The sequence below is a fragment of the Neovison vison genome, chromosome 10 (assembly GCF_020171115.1).
Source record: "Neovison vison isolate M4711 chromosome 10, ASM_NN_V1, whole genome shotgun sequence".
Classification (NCBI taxonomy): Eukaryota; Metazoa; Chordata; class Mammalia; order Carnivora; family Mustelidae; genus Neogale; species Neogale vison.
The window spans coordinates 1,324,482-1,341,318 of record NC_058100.1 but is presented as its reverse complement, the minus strand read 5'-3'; the positions used below and the strand labels follow the sequence as shown (position 1 = coordinate 1,341,318).

The window sequence follows — 16,837 nt, the reverse complement described above, 5'->3', positions numbered from 1 at the left end:
GTGAGGAGGGCCAGGCCCCACGCCACCCCCTACATGCCAGCTAGGGAAGACGGTGGCCCCGTCACCAAGAGAGGGTCTGATTCCGGTCAGTGTGGTTTATTGTGGGAGCAGCACCCCCACTTCCAGCCCTGCCGAGGACGGGGGCCTCTGGAATGTACGACAGTAGAAAAGTCAGTCCCGGGGTCTGGGGGCAGGTGTGAGGACAGGTCATTCCTCCTCATCCTCCTCGGCCATGCTCAGGGACCGCGTGCTCGCGGCCCGAGCAGGTGTCGCCCGCTGGATGGAGACGATGCCGCTGAGCAGGGCGTAGCCCACCATGGCCGCCAGGCCCGCCAGCACGGACAGGATCTGGTTCCGACGCCGGTTCGGCTCCTCCTCAGTGTCTGGGCCCGCTGTCGTCGGGCGGGGGGGCGGCACCTCAGCTGAGGACCGGGGAAGGAAGATGGGCACAGGGGCTCGTCCTGGACCCCTGCCCACCTTCCCGGGGAGGCCGCTGCGCACCCCTCACCTCCATCCCAGGGGAAGTAGAGGCTGAGGATGTGGGTGCAGTAGGCACAGAGGTTCTGCAGCCCCCGCAGGTGGGCCTGCAGCTTTCCACTGGGCAGCTTGGCCTGGAGCAGCAGTGCCAAGTAGCCGAAGACAAAGGCGTCCAGGGAGGCAGGGCTGGAGCCGAGAGAAGGGCCGGAGCAGAGAGACTGAGGCAGAAGGGGCGGGGACAGAGGGGGAGGGACAGCAGGCCCCGGGGAGGTGGGCTCTGGCAGCAGGGGGCCCCCAGGGGAGGAGCGGACACCGGTTCTGGGGCTGGCTCCGGACCTGGCATGGGGAGGGCTCCCGGGTGGCGCCAGCCCAGCCCTGAATGGGACTTTATCCCGGGGCTGCATAAAGGGCACATTGAGCGCCCCGCAGCCCCGCGGCCCCCTCCCCCCAGGCCTGGCAGCCCTCCCACCTCACACACAGCGCCACTGTCATCAGGCCCAGTGTCTAACCCTAGGACCTCCTGTCGGGCGCCTGAGCCACCCCAGTCCCATATCGCCTCCCAAACCCTCTCCCTTCCCCCGGGGACAGACTCACGCGTCTCCGAAGAAGAACTTCTGGGAGCCCAGGCGTTGCGAGAGCAGGGTCAGGCACTCCCGGGCCTCGTGGTACAGCTGGAGGGGGCACACGGGCGGGCTCGCGGCCGCGGGACGGAGCCGCCTCCGTGCTGGGCTGCCCCCCCCTCCTTGGCCATCGTCTTTGGGGCTCCTGGCCGGCGGCAGTCCCCCGCCCCAGACGTACCTCCTTCTCCAGCTCTTCCTCGTTCTCGGGCCGGTGCTCCCCGCACAGCAGCTGCAGCCGCTCCACGAACTGGCGCTGCATGCGGCCGGGGAGGAAGAAGTTCAGGGGAAAGGGCGTGGCCTCCGCGTACCACTTCCGGGTCACCTCCACGTAGTTCTTGGTGTCCACCCAGAAAGTGTGTATCTGGATTGGGGAGGCAGAGGGATGAGGCGGGTCTGAGCCCGTGCAGCTGCCTGACTCGGGGTGGGCTTCTGTGCTGCCCCCGGGGCTCCGTGTGCCTGCGTGCGTGTCCCTGACCCCCCCAGCTGCCCCCCCCCTACTGGCCACAGATGCTGGGAGGTCTGGGCGCACTCACCAGCACCGGGAGCAGCTTCTCCTCCAGCAGAGACATGAAGGCCAAGGTGTCCGCCCCTTGCCGGGCCGACAGGTCATAATCAGCGTTGTACTTCTGCGGATGAGATGCCCGTGAGCCGGACACCAGGAGGCTCCAGGGCACGTCCCCAAGGAGTGAGGCATCCTGCCTGGGACCACCCTCACGGCCTCTGAGTGGAGCAGAGCTAGAGCAAGCAGCTTTTCCCGCTGAGGCCCCCTTGCCAGGCCCGGCCAGGAGCCTGTTGCTGTTGGCCGAAAGCCTGGGCCTCAAAGCCTGCTGGCCATCAAGGTCGGGCGCCCACTGCGGGGAGAGAGGCAGGCCCAGCCCCAAACCAGGAGCAGCTCCTGGAGCCTCCATGGAAAGCTGGCATCTCGCCTGCTGACGGCAGCTTTCGGACAGGAACTTCCCCAGTCCAGGCACCGCAGGGCTGGCACAGCAGAGCTCAGAGGCCGTGCGGGCCTCCGTCCATGCCTCAGGAACTAGGGGACGCCATCTTCAGCCCCAGGCCCCCTAGCTTGTTCTCTCAGTGCCTGGGGCTATTTCTTCTATCTCATCCTGTGGCCTGGGCGCCACCACACATGTTCTAACGACACCCCACGTGTACTCAGCCTGCCACACACTGCTGCAGGCTCCAGTGTCTGGACCTCAGCAACACTTTCCACATCCTGAGCAAGTTTTGTCCCCACATAACCTCTGGAACATGATCCTCAAAACAAACAAACAAACAAACTTCTCTGAGCCTCAGTTTCTCCCTTGTAGACTCGTCTCTCAATGTGGCTGTGTTAGGAGAACGCTCTGGAAACCGGAAAAGCTGTGTTCATTCATAAGGACTCAGGGTGGTGGTCCAGTCCCTCCCTGGAACTTTGCTTTCTACCTGGTTCCCCTCTCTCCATGCCTCCCAAACCTCCACGGAATTCCCCAGCTCCTTCACCTTTGGGAAAGCAGAAATGAAGAGGAGGGCACTACTTCACGCTACTTCTGACAACTGTAGAGGAGCCACTGGAAAACATTCTGCCTAAGCCCCCTCCTTTACGAACAAAGAACTTATAGATCTGAAAGAGGAAGGAACTTGCCCAAGGTCACACAGTCAAGGACAGAGGGAAGAGCACAGTCAAGGTATCTCTATTCGTCTTGTAATACTCCCTCAACTTCCCCGTGTTGGCTTGAAGTCTTGTCCATCCCAAGCCCCATATCCAGCCCAACCTGGTCCTGTGAGAAGGACAGGGGCCACCTCTCAGGGACTCATCTGAGCCACCTGCCTTTCTCTTCCCTGTGTCATCAGCCTGTTTGCCTCTCCCTCCCTGCCCAGAGGCAAAAGGCACTGTGCCTTCTGATGCATCCCTAGCGCCCCTGCTTCATGCCCGACCTAGTGCTTTACTGCACTCAGCAGCTCTGGGTGTGTCTCCCCCATTGGACAATGTGCTCCTTGAAGCTTTGGATCCCCTGCCTCTAGCCTGGCACTTATCAATAAAGGTGTGTTGCACTGAAATGACTGAGCAGCTCTCACTGGCAGCCCCCCTACCTGAGCCACCTACCTCTTTCCGAAGGTGGGTGATGATCTTGTGTGGTACCGAGATGACTTCTCCATGACTGGTCCGGAGGGCAGGCAGAGTTCCTGACGTTGAGAAAAAAGGATGCCCACCAGAACCTTAGCTGCCTTTCCATACGGACTTGCACCACATTCCTGTCCGCCTCTTGCTCCACCCTTCCTCACCCCCAGGAACACGGGGTACCTGAAGGGCTCTGCCAGGGGTTGGTGATCTTGTGCACCTTGAGTGGGGCACCCGTGAATCTGGCATAGGTCTGCAGGGAAGGAAGCAGAAGGCAGAGTGCCCCCACAGGGGAATCAGGAAGAGAGAGAACATTTATTGAGTTCCTTTCATGCTAGGCTTTGTACCTGCCTCACAAAAGAAGAGGTGGACATTACAGCTGCCCTTTCACAATGGGCAACACAGGGCTCAGAGAGATGGTGGACAGGTCTGCCAGTCAAAGCCTCCCCGTCTCCTCTCCTGCCATCTGCTTGATGTACACAGAGCCTCCTAAGTTCTTCCTAACCGTGTATTCCTTTCCTTGGAAGCACTGACCATGTCCTTCTCTAGGAGTCTCTGTGGCCTGCTCCTCCTTAAGCCTTAGCACCTGAACATGTTGGCTTTACTTGCGAACGTGTCTGCCTTTCTCTAAACGACCACACGGGAGGAAGCAAGTCTTATTCGTCTTTGTATGCCAATGGGTGGTTTTGGAAGCGGCCTGATCCTGCTTATTAAAGGAAGGGGTGAATGAATGAGGCGAACGAGTCTTTCTGACCGGAAAGCTCTTTCCACAGAGCCTGGCGGCAATACACAAACCAGGAAATGCTGTTTAGTGAGCAGGAGGGGGAGGGGGAGGGGACAGGAATGCCGAGCCAGAGAGCCCTGAGGTCGTCCAGGCTCAGTAAACCTCCCGATGAAGAAACAGCGCTCCGAGATGAGAAGGGATCGCCCAAGGTCACACAGCCGGTAAATGGGTGTGCAAGGACTTACACCCATTTCCTGAACCCCCGACCAGGCTTCTTGCTGTGGCTGCACCAAACCTAGGCTGTCAGGCCATAGGGCACTGAGCCCATGTGCGCGAGGCGCGCGCCACACACACACACACACACACACACACACACACACACACAAAATCTTAAATTGCCTCAGTTTCCCCTAGTGCTCCCGGGCGGAGGCGCCCTAGCGAAATTCAGACGATCGGCCAGTTGGGCTCCCGCCCCAGTCCTCCAGAGCGCAACAGAGAGCAATGGCGCCACCCCTCACCAGCACGGCCAGGCTGTCCAGGTCCACTGACGGCAGCCCCCAGCCCCCCGACCAGCAGAACAGCTCCATGGGCGCCGCCATCTTGCCCGCCCTCTGTCCCGGAAGCACCTCCCCCCGCGCTTCCGCCCGCCCCGCCCCTCGGGCCGCCAGAGGCGGAGGCCCGAGCGAGCTGCGCGGCGAGGCGGGGCGAGGCGGGGCGGGGCGGGGCCGAGGGCTTCGGGGGAGGGCGGCCGCCGCCCGCTCCAGAGGCGGGACCCGAAGGGGGGAAGGGTTCTCGGCGGGCCCGCGCGGAGGCTGGGCGGCCTGGCTGCGGGGACCCCCGGACCCCCGACGGCGCGGCGGGTCCTGGCGGCGCGGATCTTGGGCGCCGGCGCCGGGCTTTCTCGCAGCCGTGCACGCGGCCCGGGCTGTGCCAGGGCCCCGCGGGGCTCGGCCGGGAGCAGGGGCCGCGGGGGGGTCCCCCGAGCCGCATGTTTTCCACAGCGCGTTATGTTTGGAGCCGGCCCCGCGCCGCCTGTCGCCATGGAAACAAAACAGGGGCGGCGGCGGCCGGAGCCGGGTCGGACTGGGGCCTGGGTGGGGGAGGGGGTGGCGCTCGCGGGCCGTTGCCGTGGTAACGGGAACGGAGGCGCCCCTCCGTTTCATCCGGGTCACGGCCTGTCCGCCAGTACCCCCCCAAGTCTTCCCAGTCTGGCCCCGGCCCCTGGCCTGTCCCCTGGTTTCCTCCTGGCCCCGCTGGCCCTTTGCTCGTTCCTGATTCCTTCCCTCCGACCCGTTCTCTGACCGCTGGACGGGCCCTCCAGCTCCCAGCGGAGGCCTTCACGTTTTCCCAGGACGGAGGCACGTGTCAGGGGACCCCCACCAGTAAAGAGCACTTGCTTCGTCGGAGCAGCAAAGTTCAGGCCATGTGGGCATCCCCTGGGCACAACAGTGAGCTAGTTTCCACCACTCCCTTGGCATCCCTCCCTGCCAAGCTGTGGGATAATGCGCACTGCCTGGCACTGCCCCTGCCAGGGGTTCCTGCCTTCTGCGACTGCGACGGACAGAAAACAGTAGCATTCGGTAGTGGCCCCCCGCAGCGAGATGGCAGGAGGGAGGGAGGTACCTGGGAGAGAGGACCGTTAGGGAGAGGCAGGAGGCAGGGAGGCCTCCAGACTCTTCCCCAGTGCCCTGGATCACGGAGCTGGGGATGCCTCCAGGCTGATTGGCAGCTCTTTGTTTCAGCCCCCCCTCACCCGCCTGCTGGCCCCCCCCTTCAACTCCCCCTTTCAGTCCCTCCGCCCCCCGCTCCTGCTCTCTCCGCCTAGCCTTTTCCCCTCCCAGCCGCCTGCCTGCCAGGGGTAGTGAGCCAGCTGAGCGGCATGGAGACGCAGAAACTTCGGGGGGCCCTGGCTCTTCTCCTCCTTTGCACTTTCGCATCTGCCAGTCAGGACCTGCAGGGTAAGCCTGTCTCCAGCCTCTTCCACCCCTCTCGGCCTCTCCTTGTTTGCCCTCAGCCTAGTAGCCGGAAACATGTGGGCAAGGGGAGAGTCTTGAAATGGAACAGGAGGGAAGAGTCCGTGAAACTGTGGCCCTCAGGGAAGCAGTGAACACCAGAGGGTAGTGGATGAGTAGGAACTGGCCAGAGTCAGCCTGAGGCCAGGGCAGAGAGCTCGGGAGCTGCACGGTAGGGCTGCCCAGGCTGGGTTGGCGTCTGAGCTTCTGCAGGGACCCCAGGGTCCAGGAGACCAGGGCAAAGGTGGGCTTCTCCATCCCCGGGGCTGTGGGCTGCCCCAAGACGGGGTGGGGGTGGGGACCGAGAGGTCTGGGCTCTCCCGGAGGTCTGGCTGTGGGATGGGCCTGCGGGTGTGGGAGAGGTAGCTGGAGCAGATGACAGAGGCACAGATTCATTACTGGCTGGAAGGGAAACCACAGATTGGCCAGGACACAGGAGGCAGAGGAGCCGGGTCGCACATTCCCGTAGGAGAGAGGCAGACAGCAGGAGGGTCAGAGCCCTCAGTGGGCAGCTCTCCTCGTCCAGCGTGTGTGCACGGAGCCCCCTGGGCGGGGAGGAGGGGCGTTTGGGTGTGGGATGAGCCAAACCCAGCCGCCTGAAGAGAAGCTGCTTTTCCATTTCTGCGCTGTGGGCACCAGGTGCTGCTTCTGCGTGGGATCAGCACAGTGGCTCCCTTGCGCCACCTGGTGGGGGCCTCTCAAGTGGGCCGGGCGCTGGTTCCGTTTCCAAGAGAGCCTCAGGCCCTTCGGGTTCCCAGAGGGTGGCCCTCAGCAATGTTGAGGGAAAGGAGGCACAGCGCCTTGTCTGTCTTCTGATAGCGACCAGGGTTGAATTTCAGGAAGGTGACTAACACTGCCCTCTGGGGCCGGGGGTGGGGGAAATGATGAAGGATGCTCCCCGCCCCCCACGGCCCCGCCCCAGGGCTCAGGGGAAAGGGCAGGCTGAACATTTGACCCACTCTCTGACCTTGATAATCCTCCCCTGGCCAGTGATTGACCTGCTGACTGTGGGCGAGTCTCGGCAGATGACCGCTGTGGCGGAGAAGATCCGGACAGCCCTGCTCACCGCTGCTGACATCTACCTCTTGTCCACCTTCCGCCTGCCCCCCAAGCAGGGTGGTGTCCTCTTTGGCCTCTACTCTCGCCAGGACAACACACGATGGCTGGAGGCCTCAGTTGTGGGCAAAATTAACAAAGGTGACTGGTGGGCATCTCCTTTCCTGCATTGATGACCCCCTGAGCACTCTCCCTCGTCCCCACTGCCATATCTCTCTTAACTCTCCCCGGCCTCTCTGGGGGCTCATGGGCCCATTCAGCTGTGCACAGGCACTAGGGGCACCCGGGATGGGGTGCTTAGGACATGCACCGGGAGGCCAGGTACCCAAACCATAGAGCAAGGCCTAATACTTGCAGGGAGAGGGTGTTGTACTTGGGGCTGTCTGAGGGAGGGGGAGAGAGGTCTCCGTGTTCCAGCGAGGGTGTACGGCAGTCCCTCAGTTCCCTGGCACAGTCCAGTGTGTACAGAACCAGCTGGCACCCTAGCAAGGGACAGAGTGATGGACGATTAAGGACGTCCTAGTCTCCGAAGCAGTTTGAAGAGTATTTGTGGTGTGCCGGTCACGTACAAGGTCGGGGGAGAGGCATCGCAGGCAAGGGGCTGACGGGAGTGCTATCCAGACGGGTTGACCTGAACCCTCGTTGGGAGACGGGATGGGGGACAGGACCCATACTGACCTCCCCTCCTGGGCAGTGCTGGTGCGGTACCAGCGGGAGGACGGCAGAGTCCACGCCGTGAACCTGCAGCAGGCAGGCCTGGCCGACGGGCGCACGCACACGGCTCTCCTGCGGCTCCGGGGTCCCGCACGACCAAGCCCTGCCCTGCAGCTCTACGTGGACTGCAAACTGGGAGACCAGCACTCCGGGCTCCCTGCGTTGGCCCCCATTCCTCCCGCCGAGGTTGACGGGCTGGAGATTCGGACTGGACAGAAGGCGTATTTGAGGATGCAGGTGAGCCGGGAAGACAGGACCCTGAGTTCCGCGCGGCCTTCGCAGCAGTGGGAGGAGGACCCGGCGGGTTTTCCCACCCCACTCTGCTCCTGTCCGCCCTCCCCCCACCAGGGCTTCGTGGAATCTATGAAAATGATTCTGGGCGGGTCCATGGCCCGGGTGGGGGCCCTGAGTGAGTGTCCATTCCAGGGGGACGAGTCCATCCACAGTGCAGGTAACACAGAGCTGGCGTTCTAGACCCCAGAATCACTTCCTGTGGCCTTTGTTGACCCTCCTCTCCTTGGCTTCCCCCTTAACACTCATTCCTTCGGCTCACTGATTCCTGGCGCTTCAGACGCTGTTACCCCCCATCTCCTTCGCCCGTGGTTACAGGCCATCCCAGGAGGCCTGGGTCAGAAAAGTCTCCCTGCTCAGGGGCCCCCGCCTCCCCGGCTAGCTGGGAAAGGAGAGCGGCTGGAGAAGAAAGGAACTCCCGAGCGCTCTGTGTGGGGGCCAGACAGTTCACTGCTTGGTCTTGGCGACCCAGAGAAGGGTCTTTGGGTCTTTCTTAGCTGTCACCCGCGGCTGTCACCTACCAGCGGCCTCTCCGAGCGTGGTCCGTCTGCCTGGTGTCTCTGGCGGGGATGCTCAGAGGTCCTTACCGACAGAAGACGCCCAGTTCTCCCAGAAGCTGGGTGGGGGAGGGGGGCGGGAAATGGGGCGGACAGACTTGGATCCCTTCTGCCGCTCCCAGGCCTGGGAACCAGGGGGATCTGGCTTCTGACTGTGAGGCAACCCTCTTTCAGGGTCGGTCACCCAGTGGGGAGAGCTGTTGCCGCCTGCCTGTCGCCTCTGCCCTCCCACCATCCAACTGCCTGTCCCTCTTCCAAGACTCCTCTAGGCCTTTGCTCCTGCCTCTCTTTTCCTTCCTCCTCCTCACCGGCCTGGTCCTCTTCACATCTCTACCCTGTGTTTTCCCCTCTCCAGTGACCAGCGCACTGCACTCCATCCTCGGTGAGCAGGCCCCCAGGAGGTGGGTGGGGAGGAGCCCCGGGCAGCGGCTGCGGGGCTTGGGCAGGAGCTGGCAGGAAACAAAGGCCCCTTTCGCCAGGAGAGGGGTGGGGTTTGTTTAAAGCGGGGTGGGGAGCATGGGCAGGAGCTGGCTCATTACCCCAAGAAGGGTCGAGACCTGTGGCCCAGTTCTGAGCCTCTCTGCACCTGGGGTTCTGACAGGGGAGCAGACCAAGGCGCTGGTCACCCAGCTCACCCTCTTCAACCAGATCCTGGTGGAGCTGCGCGATGATATCCGAGACCAGGTCCGAGCTCGCCAGCGGGGGGTGGGCACGGGGCTTGGGGGCGGGGTGCGAGGAGCCGACCGCCCCCGTCTGTCTGTCCGCCAGGTGAAGGAGATGTCTCTGATCCGAAACGCCATCATGGAGTGTCAGGTGTGCGGTGAGTGGGCGCGTGGGGAGGGCTCCGGATGGCACCCCGTGCCCCCCACCCCACGGCTTTGGCCTCCCCTTCTGGGGATGGGCACGGCCCCCTGTGGCTGGCTCTGACCGTGCCCACCCCTCAGGCTTCCACGAGCAGCGTTCCCACTGCAGCCCCAACCCCTGCTTCCGAGGTGTGGACTGCATGGAAGTGTACGAGTACCCCGGCTACCGCTGCGGGCCCTGCCCCCCGGGCCTGCAGGGCAACGGCACTCACTGTGCGGACATCGATGAGGTGGGGGAGGGCCGCCTGGCCCAAGGACGTGGGGCGGATGCTTGGAGACCGGGAAAGAAATGAGGAGGAAGGGGCACAAAGCCCGTGCAAAGAGCAGGGGGCCGCATGGGGAGGGCCACTTGGGGGGCAGGGGGCCCAAGGGTAGGGGGTCAGAGCGCAGTGAGCCTAGGTGGTGGGAGCATGGACAGGGTCCTGAGTGCCCCCTTGTCTCTCCCACAGTGTGCTCACGCAGACCCCTGCTTCCCTGGGGCCAGCTGCGTCAACACTGTGCCTGGCTTCCACTGTGAAGCCTGTCCTCGTGGCTATAAGGGCACTCGGGTGTCCGGCGTGGGCATCGACTACGCCCGTGCCAGCAAACAGGTTAGCTCGGCCAGAGCGTGAAGACGAGGTCAGGGGCTTGTGGGGACCAGGGGCTTCTGGGCTAGGTACGGGGTCCTTGTGAGAAACGGGACAGGGCTACTGGCTGGTGCGCTGGCTTTGTGGGAGGGGCCCGGCCGTGGGTCCGGTTTCACCCCGCGTCTGCCCGGTCAGGTCTGCAACGACGTGGATGAATGCAACGACGGGAACAACGGTGGCTGCGACCCGAACTCCGTCTGCACCAACACCGTGGTGAGCCGCGTGCCTGGAGTGTGTCCGGAGAGTGCGGCGTGCGGCCACACACACACGCGCACGCGCCACTGCAGGGCTCCTGCCGCACCTCCTTCGTCCCCAGGGCAGGCCACCCTGATGTGGCTCACGCTGGCTCCAAACCCGGGTTCCGCTTCTTACGGTGGCTGGTAGCAGGTCTCCTGGGGTTCAGGGTCACCACCGGGAAGCTGCGGCTAGGAGACACCCGCGAGGCTGCCAGGAGAGGCCAGGGGCCATGACTGCCCTAGTGGGCATCAGGCCAGGAGCGCCCATCGCACACCCCTTGGGCGCGACAGCCCTGGGTCCCGGGTGCCCACCCGGCTGACCCTCCTCGCCGACGTGCCGCTTCCCGGTTCTCAGGGCTCTTTCAAGTGTGGTCCCTGTCGCCTGGGCTTCCTGGGGAACCAGAGCCAGGGCTGCCTCCCAGCCCGCACCTGCCACAGCCCAGCCCACAGCCCCTGCCACGTCCACGCACACTGTCTCTTTGAGCGCAACGGAGCAGTGTCCTGCGCGGTGAGCTGGGCCTGGGGCTTGGGAGGGAGAGGGAGGGTTTGGAGAACGGGGCTCGGGCCGTGCATGGGGCCTGGGATGGGGGCCTGCGTGGGAAGGGGCCCAGGAGCCACTCGGGTTAAACGAGGGCTGGGGCAGGAAAAGGCGGGGCTTGAGGAGACGGGCCTGGCCCTCATTCCTACCCTTCCCGTGGCCCAGTGTAACGTGGGCTGGGCTGGGAACGGGAATGTATGTGGGACCGACACGGACATCGACGGCTACCCGGACCAGGCCCTACCGTGCATGGACAACAACAAGCACTGCAAGCAGGTGTGCGGCCAGTGGGCAGGGGTGGGGCCGGCGGGCAGCTGTGAGCGGGCTGGGGCAGGGGTGGAGCATGCAGGCAGGGGTGGATGCCCAGGCTGGGGCGGGGGGGGGGGCCCTCCAGGCGGGGGCAGGGGTGGAGCGGACGGGCAGGGTTGAGCCGCCCAGGCTGGGTCAGGCCACAACCCCATCGGGGTTCCTCCCCCACCTTTAGGACAATTGCCTTTTGACACCCAACTCTGGGCAGGAAGACGCCGACAACGATGGTGTGGGGGACCAGTGTGATGAGGACGCTGATGGGGACGGGATCAAGAACGTGGAGGTGGCTCCTGGCGGCCCTGTCCCTTGCGGCTCCTCTGCTCCTCTCTACGCCTTGTCCCATAACCCTGTCCCCTCTTGGTCTCTGGTGGCGCTGCAGGAAGGGCCCCAGGGCTCCCATTTGGGCATAGACCCTGTACCAGGATGAGATGGATTCTGGGGGGGGGGGTGCAGCGTGACTGCAGACGTGGGCACGGGGATGGGGTGTGGGTAGGTGCCCAGGGGCGTAAGGGCGGCCTGACTCTTCGTCTCACCCCAGGACAACTGCCGACTGTTCCCCAACAAGGACCAGCAAAATTCTGACACAGACTCCTTTGGGGATGCCTGTGACAACTGCCCCAACGTCCCCAACAATGACCAGAAGGACACGGACGGCAACGGGGAAGGGGACGCGTGTGACAATGATGTGGATGGAGATGGTGCCACTGGGGCTGGGGGACTGGGAGGCCCGAGTGGTGGGAAGGAAGCACCACAGGGGTGGCCTGGGTGGGGGAAGCGCCCTGGGAATGGGACGGGGGCGGGGGCAGAGCGAGGCAGGAGAGGGCTAGGGGGTGTCCTCTGTGTGGGATGCCAGCTCCAGGAGAGAGCGTGACCTGTTGTAGCAACAGGCTTGTGTCCCCTGCATGCCTCGTAGGCATCCCCAACGGACTGGACAATTGCCCTAAGGTCCCGAACCCACTGCAGACTGACAGGGATGAGGACGGGGTGGGAGATGCCTGTGACAGCTGCCCTGAAATGAGCAACCCTACCCAGGTACTGGGGCTGGGGAGGGTGGGCCCCGGGGTGAGGCCAAGGCCCTTCCCGTGGGAAGTGGTCCGACCCCGCGGGGCTGTCAGGAGGTGGAGAGAACAGGCGTCGCTCTCTCTCTCAGACAGATGCCGACAGCGACCTGGTGGGGGACGTCTGTGACACCAATGAGGACAGGTAGGGCCAAGACACAGACGGTCCTTCCCGGGTTCCTTCACTTTCTCGTGGCACGGGGTTTCCTGGGTGGTTTAGCCTGGATTCCCCACTCCTGTTGGGCAGGAAGCCCCCCGCCCCAAGTCTAGCCTCTACTCCCGCTGCCTGGGGGGCACTTCCCCGACTTCTGAGCAGAAGATGGGGAATGGACGTGGTACTTTTAGAGCCTTTATTCGGTGCCTGTCCTGGGCAGCGATGGGGATGGACATCAGGACACCAAGGACAACTGCCCAGAGCTGCCAAACAGCTCCCAGCTGGACTCAGACAATGATGGACTCGGAGACGACTGTGATGGGGATGATGACAATGACGGGGTCCCAGACTACGTGCCTCCGGGTCCTGACAACTGCCGCCTTGTCCCCAACCCCAATCAGAAGGACTCAGACGGTGAGGCCGGGGTCCCGCAGAGGCCTGCACTGGTGGGGGCCCTGCCCAGGGCGGGGTGGCAGGGGCTGCGGGGCTAAGCCAGGAAGGCGAGGCCCGAGGGGCGGTGTGCAGGTGTCCAGAGCCCACCGCCAGGCCTTCCTGAGCCCCTGGCCTCGCTCTGCCCAGGCAATGGCGTTGGCGATGTGTGTGAGGATGACTTCGACAACGACGCAGTGGCCGACCCCCTGGACGTGTGCCCCGAGAGTGCAGAGGTGACCTTAACGGATTTCCGGGCCTATCAGACCGTCGTCCTGGACCCTGAGGGAGACGCTCAGATCGACCCCAACTGGGTTGTGCTCAACCAGGTGCTGCAGCCACGGGCTGGGCAGGTGCTGCCGGGCCGCCGGGTGGGGCCCTGGTGGGGCGGGGTCTCCGGAACAGGGTTTTCTTCTTTCCTGCACTCCACCAGGGCATGGAAATCGTTCAGACCATGAACAGTGACCCTGGCTTGGCAGTTGGTATGTACGGGGCACCCGGTTCCAACACTTCCACCTGGAGGAACCCTACAGGGACAGGGGGCAGGGGCCAAGCTGAGCACACGCCTCACAGGCGTTGCTTCCCACCCCGAGTGCACCGTGGGCCACTAGTGGCTTTGCAACCCCTGACCCAGATCCCACCCCCCCCAGGATACACGGCCTTCAACGGTGTGGACTTTGAAGGCACCTTTCACGTGAACACGGTGACTGATGATGACTACGCAGGCTTCCTCTTCAGCTATCAGGACAGCGGCCGCTTCTACGTGGTCATGTGGAAGCAGACGGAGCAGACCTACTGGCAGGCCACACCGTTCCGGGCTGTGGCTCAGCCCGCGCTGCAGCTCAAGGTCGGCAGCCGCCCGGAGCCCCCAGCCCAGGGCCCTCACCCCAAGCCTCCCCGAGCTTCCCCCACTGCCCGAGTGGGAACTCTTTCTCAGACATCTGGCCTGGAGATTGGCTTCCAGGGGTCTCCAGAACGTGCTCCCGACCCCCTTGACTTCCTTTTCCAGCTGTGCTTACTGGCCTGCTGATTGGGTCCCACGGTTGACCCCCTGTCTTTGCCAATACTCTCCAGGCGGTGACGTCTGTGTCAGGCCCCGGTGAGCACCTCCGCAATGCCCTGTGGCATACTGGCCACACCCCCGATCAGGTCCGGCTGCTGTGGACTGACCCCCGAAATGTGGGCTGGCGGGACAAGACTTCCTACCGCTGGCAGCTGCTGCACCGGCCTCAAGTGGGCTACATCCGGTGAGGGGAGGGGCTGAGCCCTGCGGAGGGGGGACCCCAGGCCCGGCCTGGCTTCGCCTTTAGCTGGGACTCCCCACAGGCTGCCCCCCTGCACTCTGCTCTTCGGTGCCCTGGGCCTTGGACTGGGACTGGGGCCACTTCCCTCTCCGCCCTCCACCAGGGATGTCCCACCTCAGCCCTGTTCCGGGCCCTAGGGCTCATGCTCCCCAGGACCCACAGGCGATGTGGGGCTGTTTTCCCTTCTGTAAGGTGAGGGCATGTGTGGGAGCCTGTAAACCACAGGACAGTCCCTGGAGAGGCCCGTCCCCTCCGACCCCTTCCGTGGTACATCCCAGAAGCTGCCCCATCACCATGTCTGACCTGGAAGGGGTCGTTATTTGCAGAAGAGTAAACCGAGGCCCAGACTGCACACCTCTGAGCAGCAGGGCTAGGACTTCTCAGTCGGAAGCTGTGGTCACCCCTGCGCGCTTCCTAGTCAGCAGGGATGACAGGGAAGGGAGGGGAAATGGCAAGAGCCCAGGGTCCAGGGACTTGGGCTGGTTTCCCTTTAAGGTGCCTGGGGCTGCAGGGTGCCAGGGCAGGGGATGAGGGAGGGGGGACTAGAGCCTGGGAAGCGGGTGACTTCACCCCCCAGTCCATTGTGCTCATTGTCATGGCAACCCAATCCTCGCCTGGAATGCGGCTGGTGCTTTGAGATGCAAAGGGGGCTGACAAAGAGGCAGGGGCCCCGGGCCTGAGAAAGCACCCCGTCCCTCCCCTTCCCTTCCTCCCGCTCCCTCCTTCCGTTCTCTCTCTGGCCCAGTGAGCTCCAGGGGGGTTGGGGATGAGCAGGGGCCTGGGCTTGATGGCCCAGTGCCCACTGGCCTCCTAGCACCCACGGACGCCCCTGTCCTGGGCAGGGTGAAGCTCTATGAGGGTCCTCAGCTGGTGGCGGACTCCGGGGTGATCATCGACACAGCCATGCGGGGAGGCCGTCTGGGCGTATTCTGCTTCTCTCAAGAAAATATCATTTGGTCCAATCTCCAGTATCGATGCAATGGTGAGGCTCCAGACCCCATTGGCCTGACCTTCCATATGCCCCGGTGGGAGGGTCCTGTCTTCTGACCTCAGTCATTTTTTCACCTCAGACACGGTGCCCGAGGACTTCGAGCAGTTCCGGAGGCAGCTGCTCCAGGGAAGGGTGTGAAGAGGCGGCCGGCGGGATTCCGAATCCTGATTTTAGACCCTCTGGCCTTGGGGTCCATCCTGGAGACCCTGGGGTCTAACTTACAGCCACTCAAGCAAACACAGACCCTCCTCCGGCACCCACAGGAGTTCCACCCCAGAAGGGTGGTGACCCCCTGGTTCAGGAGTTGGGAAGTTTTCAAGGGCTATTCTTCTCAGGCACTAACCCAGGAAAGAGAACAGCGCGTTGCCATAAAGGTCCAGTGGTTTTCTAAGCTAGTGCTTGTTGCTTCTTTTAGGGGTTTTCCACGGCAGTGTGGGGAGCAGGAGGGAACCGAGCGGGCGAGAAAGGGGGCTGGTAGGATGAAAGCTGGAGCTCTACAGAAGTCTGGCTGCGCGCGGGCGGGTGGAGGAGGAAGGCGCTGGCCTGGGCCAGGTGAAGGATGAGAGGCTGGCCCGGGAAATGGCGAAGTCCTCCCAGACCCACTTACTCACTCAGGGCGGCAGCGGCGACACTCCAGTCCATCTTAGGTCGTCCGGACCGACAGCCAGGAGGGCTGGAGCTGGCCCGCTCGGGGCGAGAGGGAGGCCGGGGGGCCGGGGGGGCCGGAGGCCGGGACGAGTGCAATATTGGCGGGGGAAAGAACAACACTGCACCGCGTCCCGTCCCTCCCGCCCGCCCGGGGCCCGGGATCCCGCTCCGCACCGCCTGCTGCCGGGCCAGCCCCAGAACCAGGGCCGCGCCGGGGAGCTGGGTCCCGCTGGAGGCCAGAGACTTGGCGCCTGGGCGAGGGGGGAGGGGACGGCGGGGAGGGTGGTGGCCGGAGGGGAGGCCGCGGTGGCCCGGAAAGCCGCTTTCCGACTCCCAGCCGCTGCGCGCGCTTGCTCTTTAAATACTCGGAGCGCGCGGCGCGGAGCCGTCGCCATGGTGACGCGTGTCCCAGCAACGCGACTGAATGGCTGTTGCCTGGCAACGCAGGGGCAGAAGTTTTGGGGCCGCCCACTTCGATGCTCCGGCTTTCTCCCGCGGGCGGGTGGGGGGCTTCGGCGCCCCTCGGACCCGCGCGCCCCGCTCGAAGCCGCGCCCCCCTCGCCTCCGCCCGGCCGCCCTCCAGCCCCGAGGCGTCCTGAAGCCCCTCGCCGAGACCGAGAACCGTTCCCAAGGCGGACGCAACTGGGGGGGACGGGCCTCCGGAGGGGCCGGACCCCCAAGCCCCACGTGCGCTGTGCCCAAAACGTTTCTGCCCTTCGTACTTCTCCCCCCAGCACGCCCCCTCACATACAGCCCCCTGGTCGCCACCATGTGCCTATCCGACCCCAGCTGCACTCTGCTCCCCATGACAGCTTGGGGCCCCCAAATCCCATTCCGTCGCCCCACCTAGTCGCTGCTGCCCAAGTGCGTCATTGCCCCGGCCCACAGCCCCTCCCACATTCCGCCGTCCTCTACCACTTACCTCCGCGCCCCCGGCACGTACCTCCCGCCCCCGCCCGCCCGCGCCTCGGGGTCCCCCCCAGCGCGGCCAGCCGCTCCGCCGACCCAGCGGCGCTTCTCTGCGCTCTGCGTCCGAGCCCTTGAGCTGCGCGCGGGGACTCCCCGCCCCGCAAGCCCCCCCCAGGCCACGCCCCTCGGGCCGCACTGGGGCGCGCGGCTCCCCCCGGCG

At 64.4% G+C, this 16,837-nt stretch overlaps 2 protein-coding genes across 3 annotated transcripts; one reads left to right on the top strand and one right to left on the bottom strand.

Moving 5' to 3' along the window:
- Positions 1-80: 80 nt before the first annotated feature.
- Positions 81-4,539, bottom strand: MTX1 (metaxin 1). The gene is made up of 8 exons (XM_044266508.1): positions 4,441-4,539; positions 3,382-3,451; positions 3,184-3,263; positions 1,631-1,723; positions 1,276-1,458; positions 1,072-1,148; positions 509-663; positions 81-422 (listed from the first exon to the last, which is right to left on the bottom strand). The coding sequence occupies exons 1-8, from the start codon at positions 4,519-4,521 to the stop codon at positions 208-210; spliced, it is 954 nt and encodes a 317-aa protein (XP_044122443.1). The 5' UTR covers positions 4,522-4,539; the 3' UTR covers positions 81-207.
- A 550-nt stretch (positions 4,540-5,089) lies between these two features.
- THBS3 (thrombospondin 3) lies at positions 5,090-15,455 on the top strand. 2 transcript variants are annotated; one of them, XM_044266482.1, is made up of 23 exons: positions 5,091-5,880; positions 6,925-7,131; positions 7,685-7,941; positions 8,053-8,155; positions 8,908-8,934; positions 9,154-9,236; positions 9,321-9,372; positions 9,497-9,645; positions 9,865-10,005; positions 10,177-10,254; positions 10,633-10,785; positions 10,981-11,091; positions 11,300-11,407; positions 11,663-11,822; positions 12,038-12,156; positions 12,275-12,327; positions 12,557-12,750; positions 12,916-13,094; positions 13,199-13,247; positions 13,416-13,612; positions 13,840-14,012; positions 14,912-15,051; positions 15,140-15,455. In XM_044266482.1, the coding sequence occupies exons 1-23, from the start codon at positions 5,802-5,804 to the stop codon at positions 15,196-15,198; spliced, it is 2,871 nt and encodes a 956-aa protein (XP_044122417.1). In that variant the 5' UTR covers positions 5,091-5,801; the 3' UTR covers positions 15,199-15,455. The 2 variants fall into 2 exon arrangements, with proteins under 2 accessions (XP_044122416.1, XP_044122417.1); XM_044266481.1 differs by lacking the exon at positions 8,053-8,155 and having other exon boundaries at positions 5,090-5,880; positions 8,727-8,934.
- Positions 15,456-16,837: the final 1,382 nt, after the last annotated feature.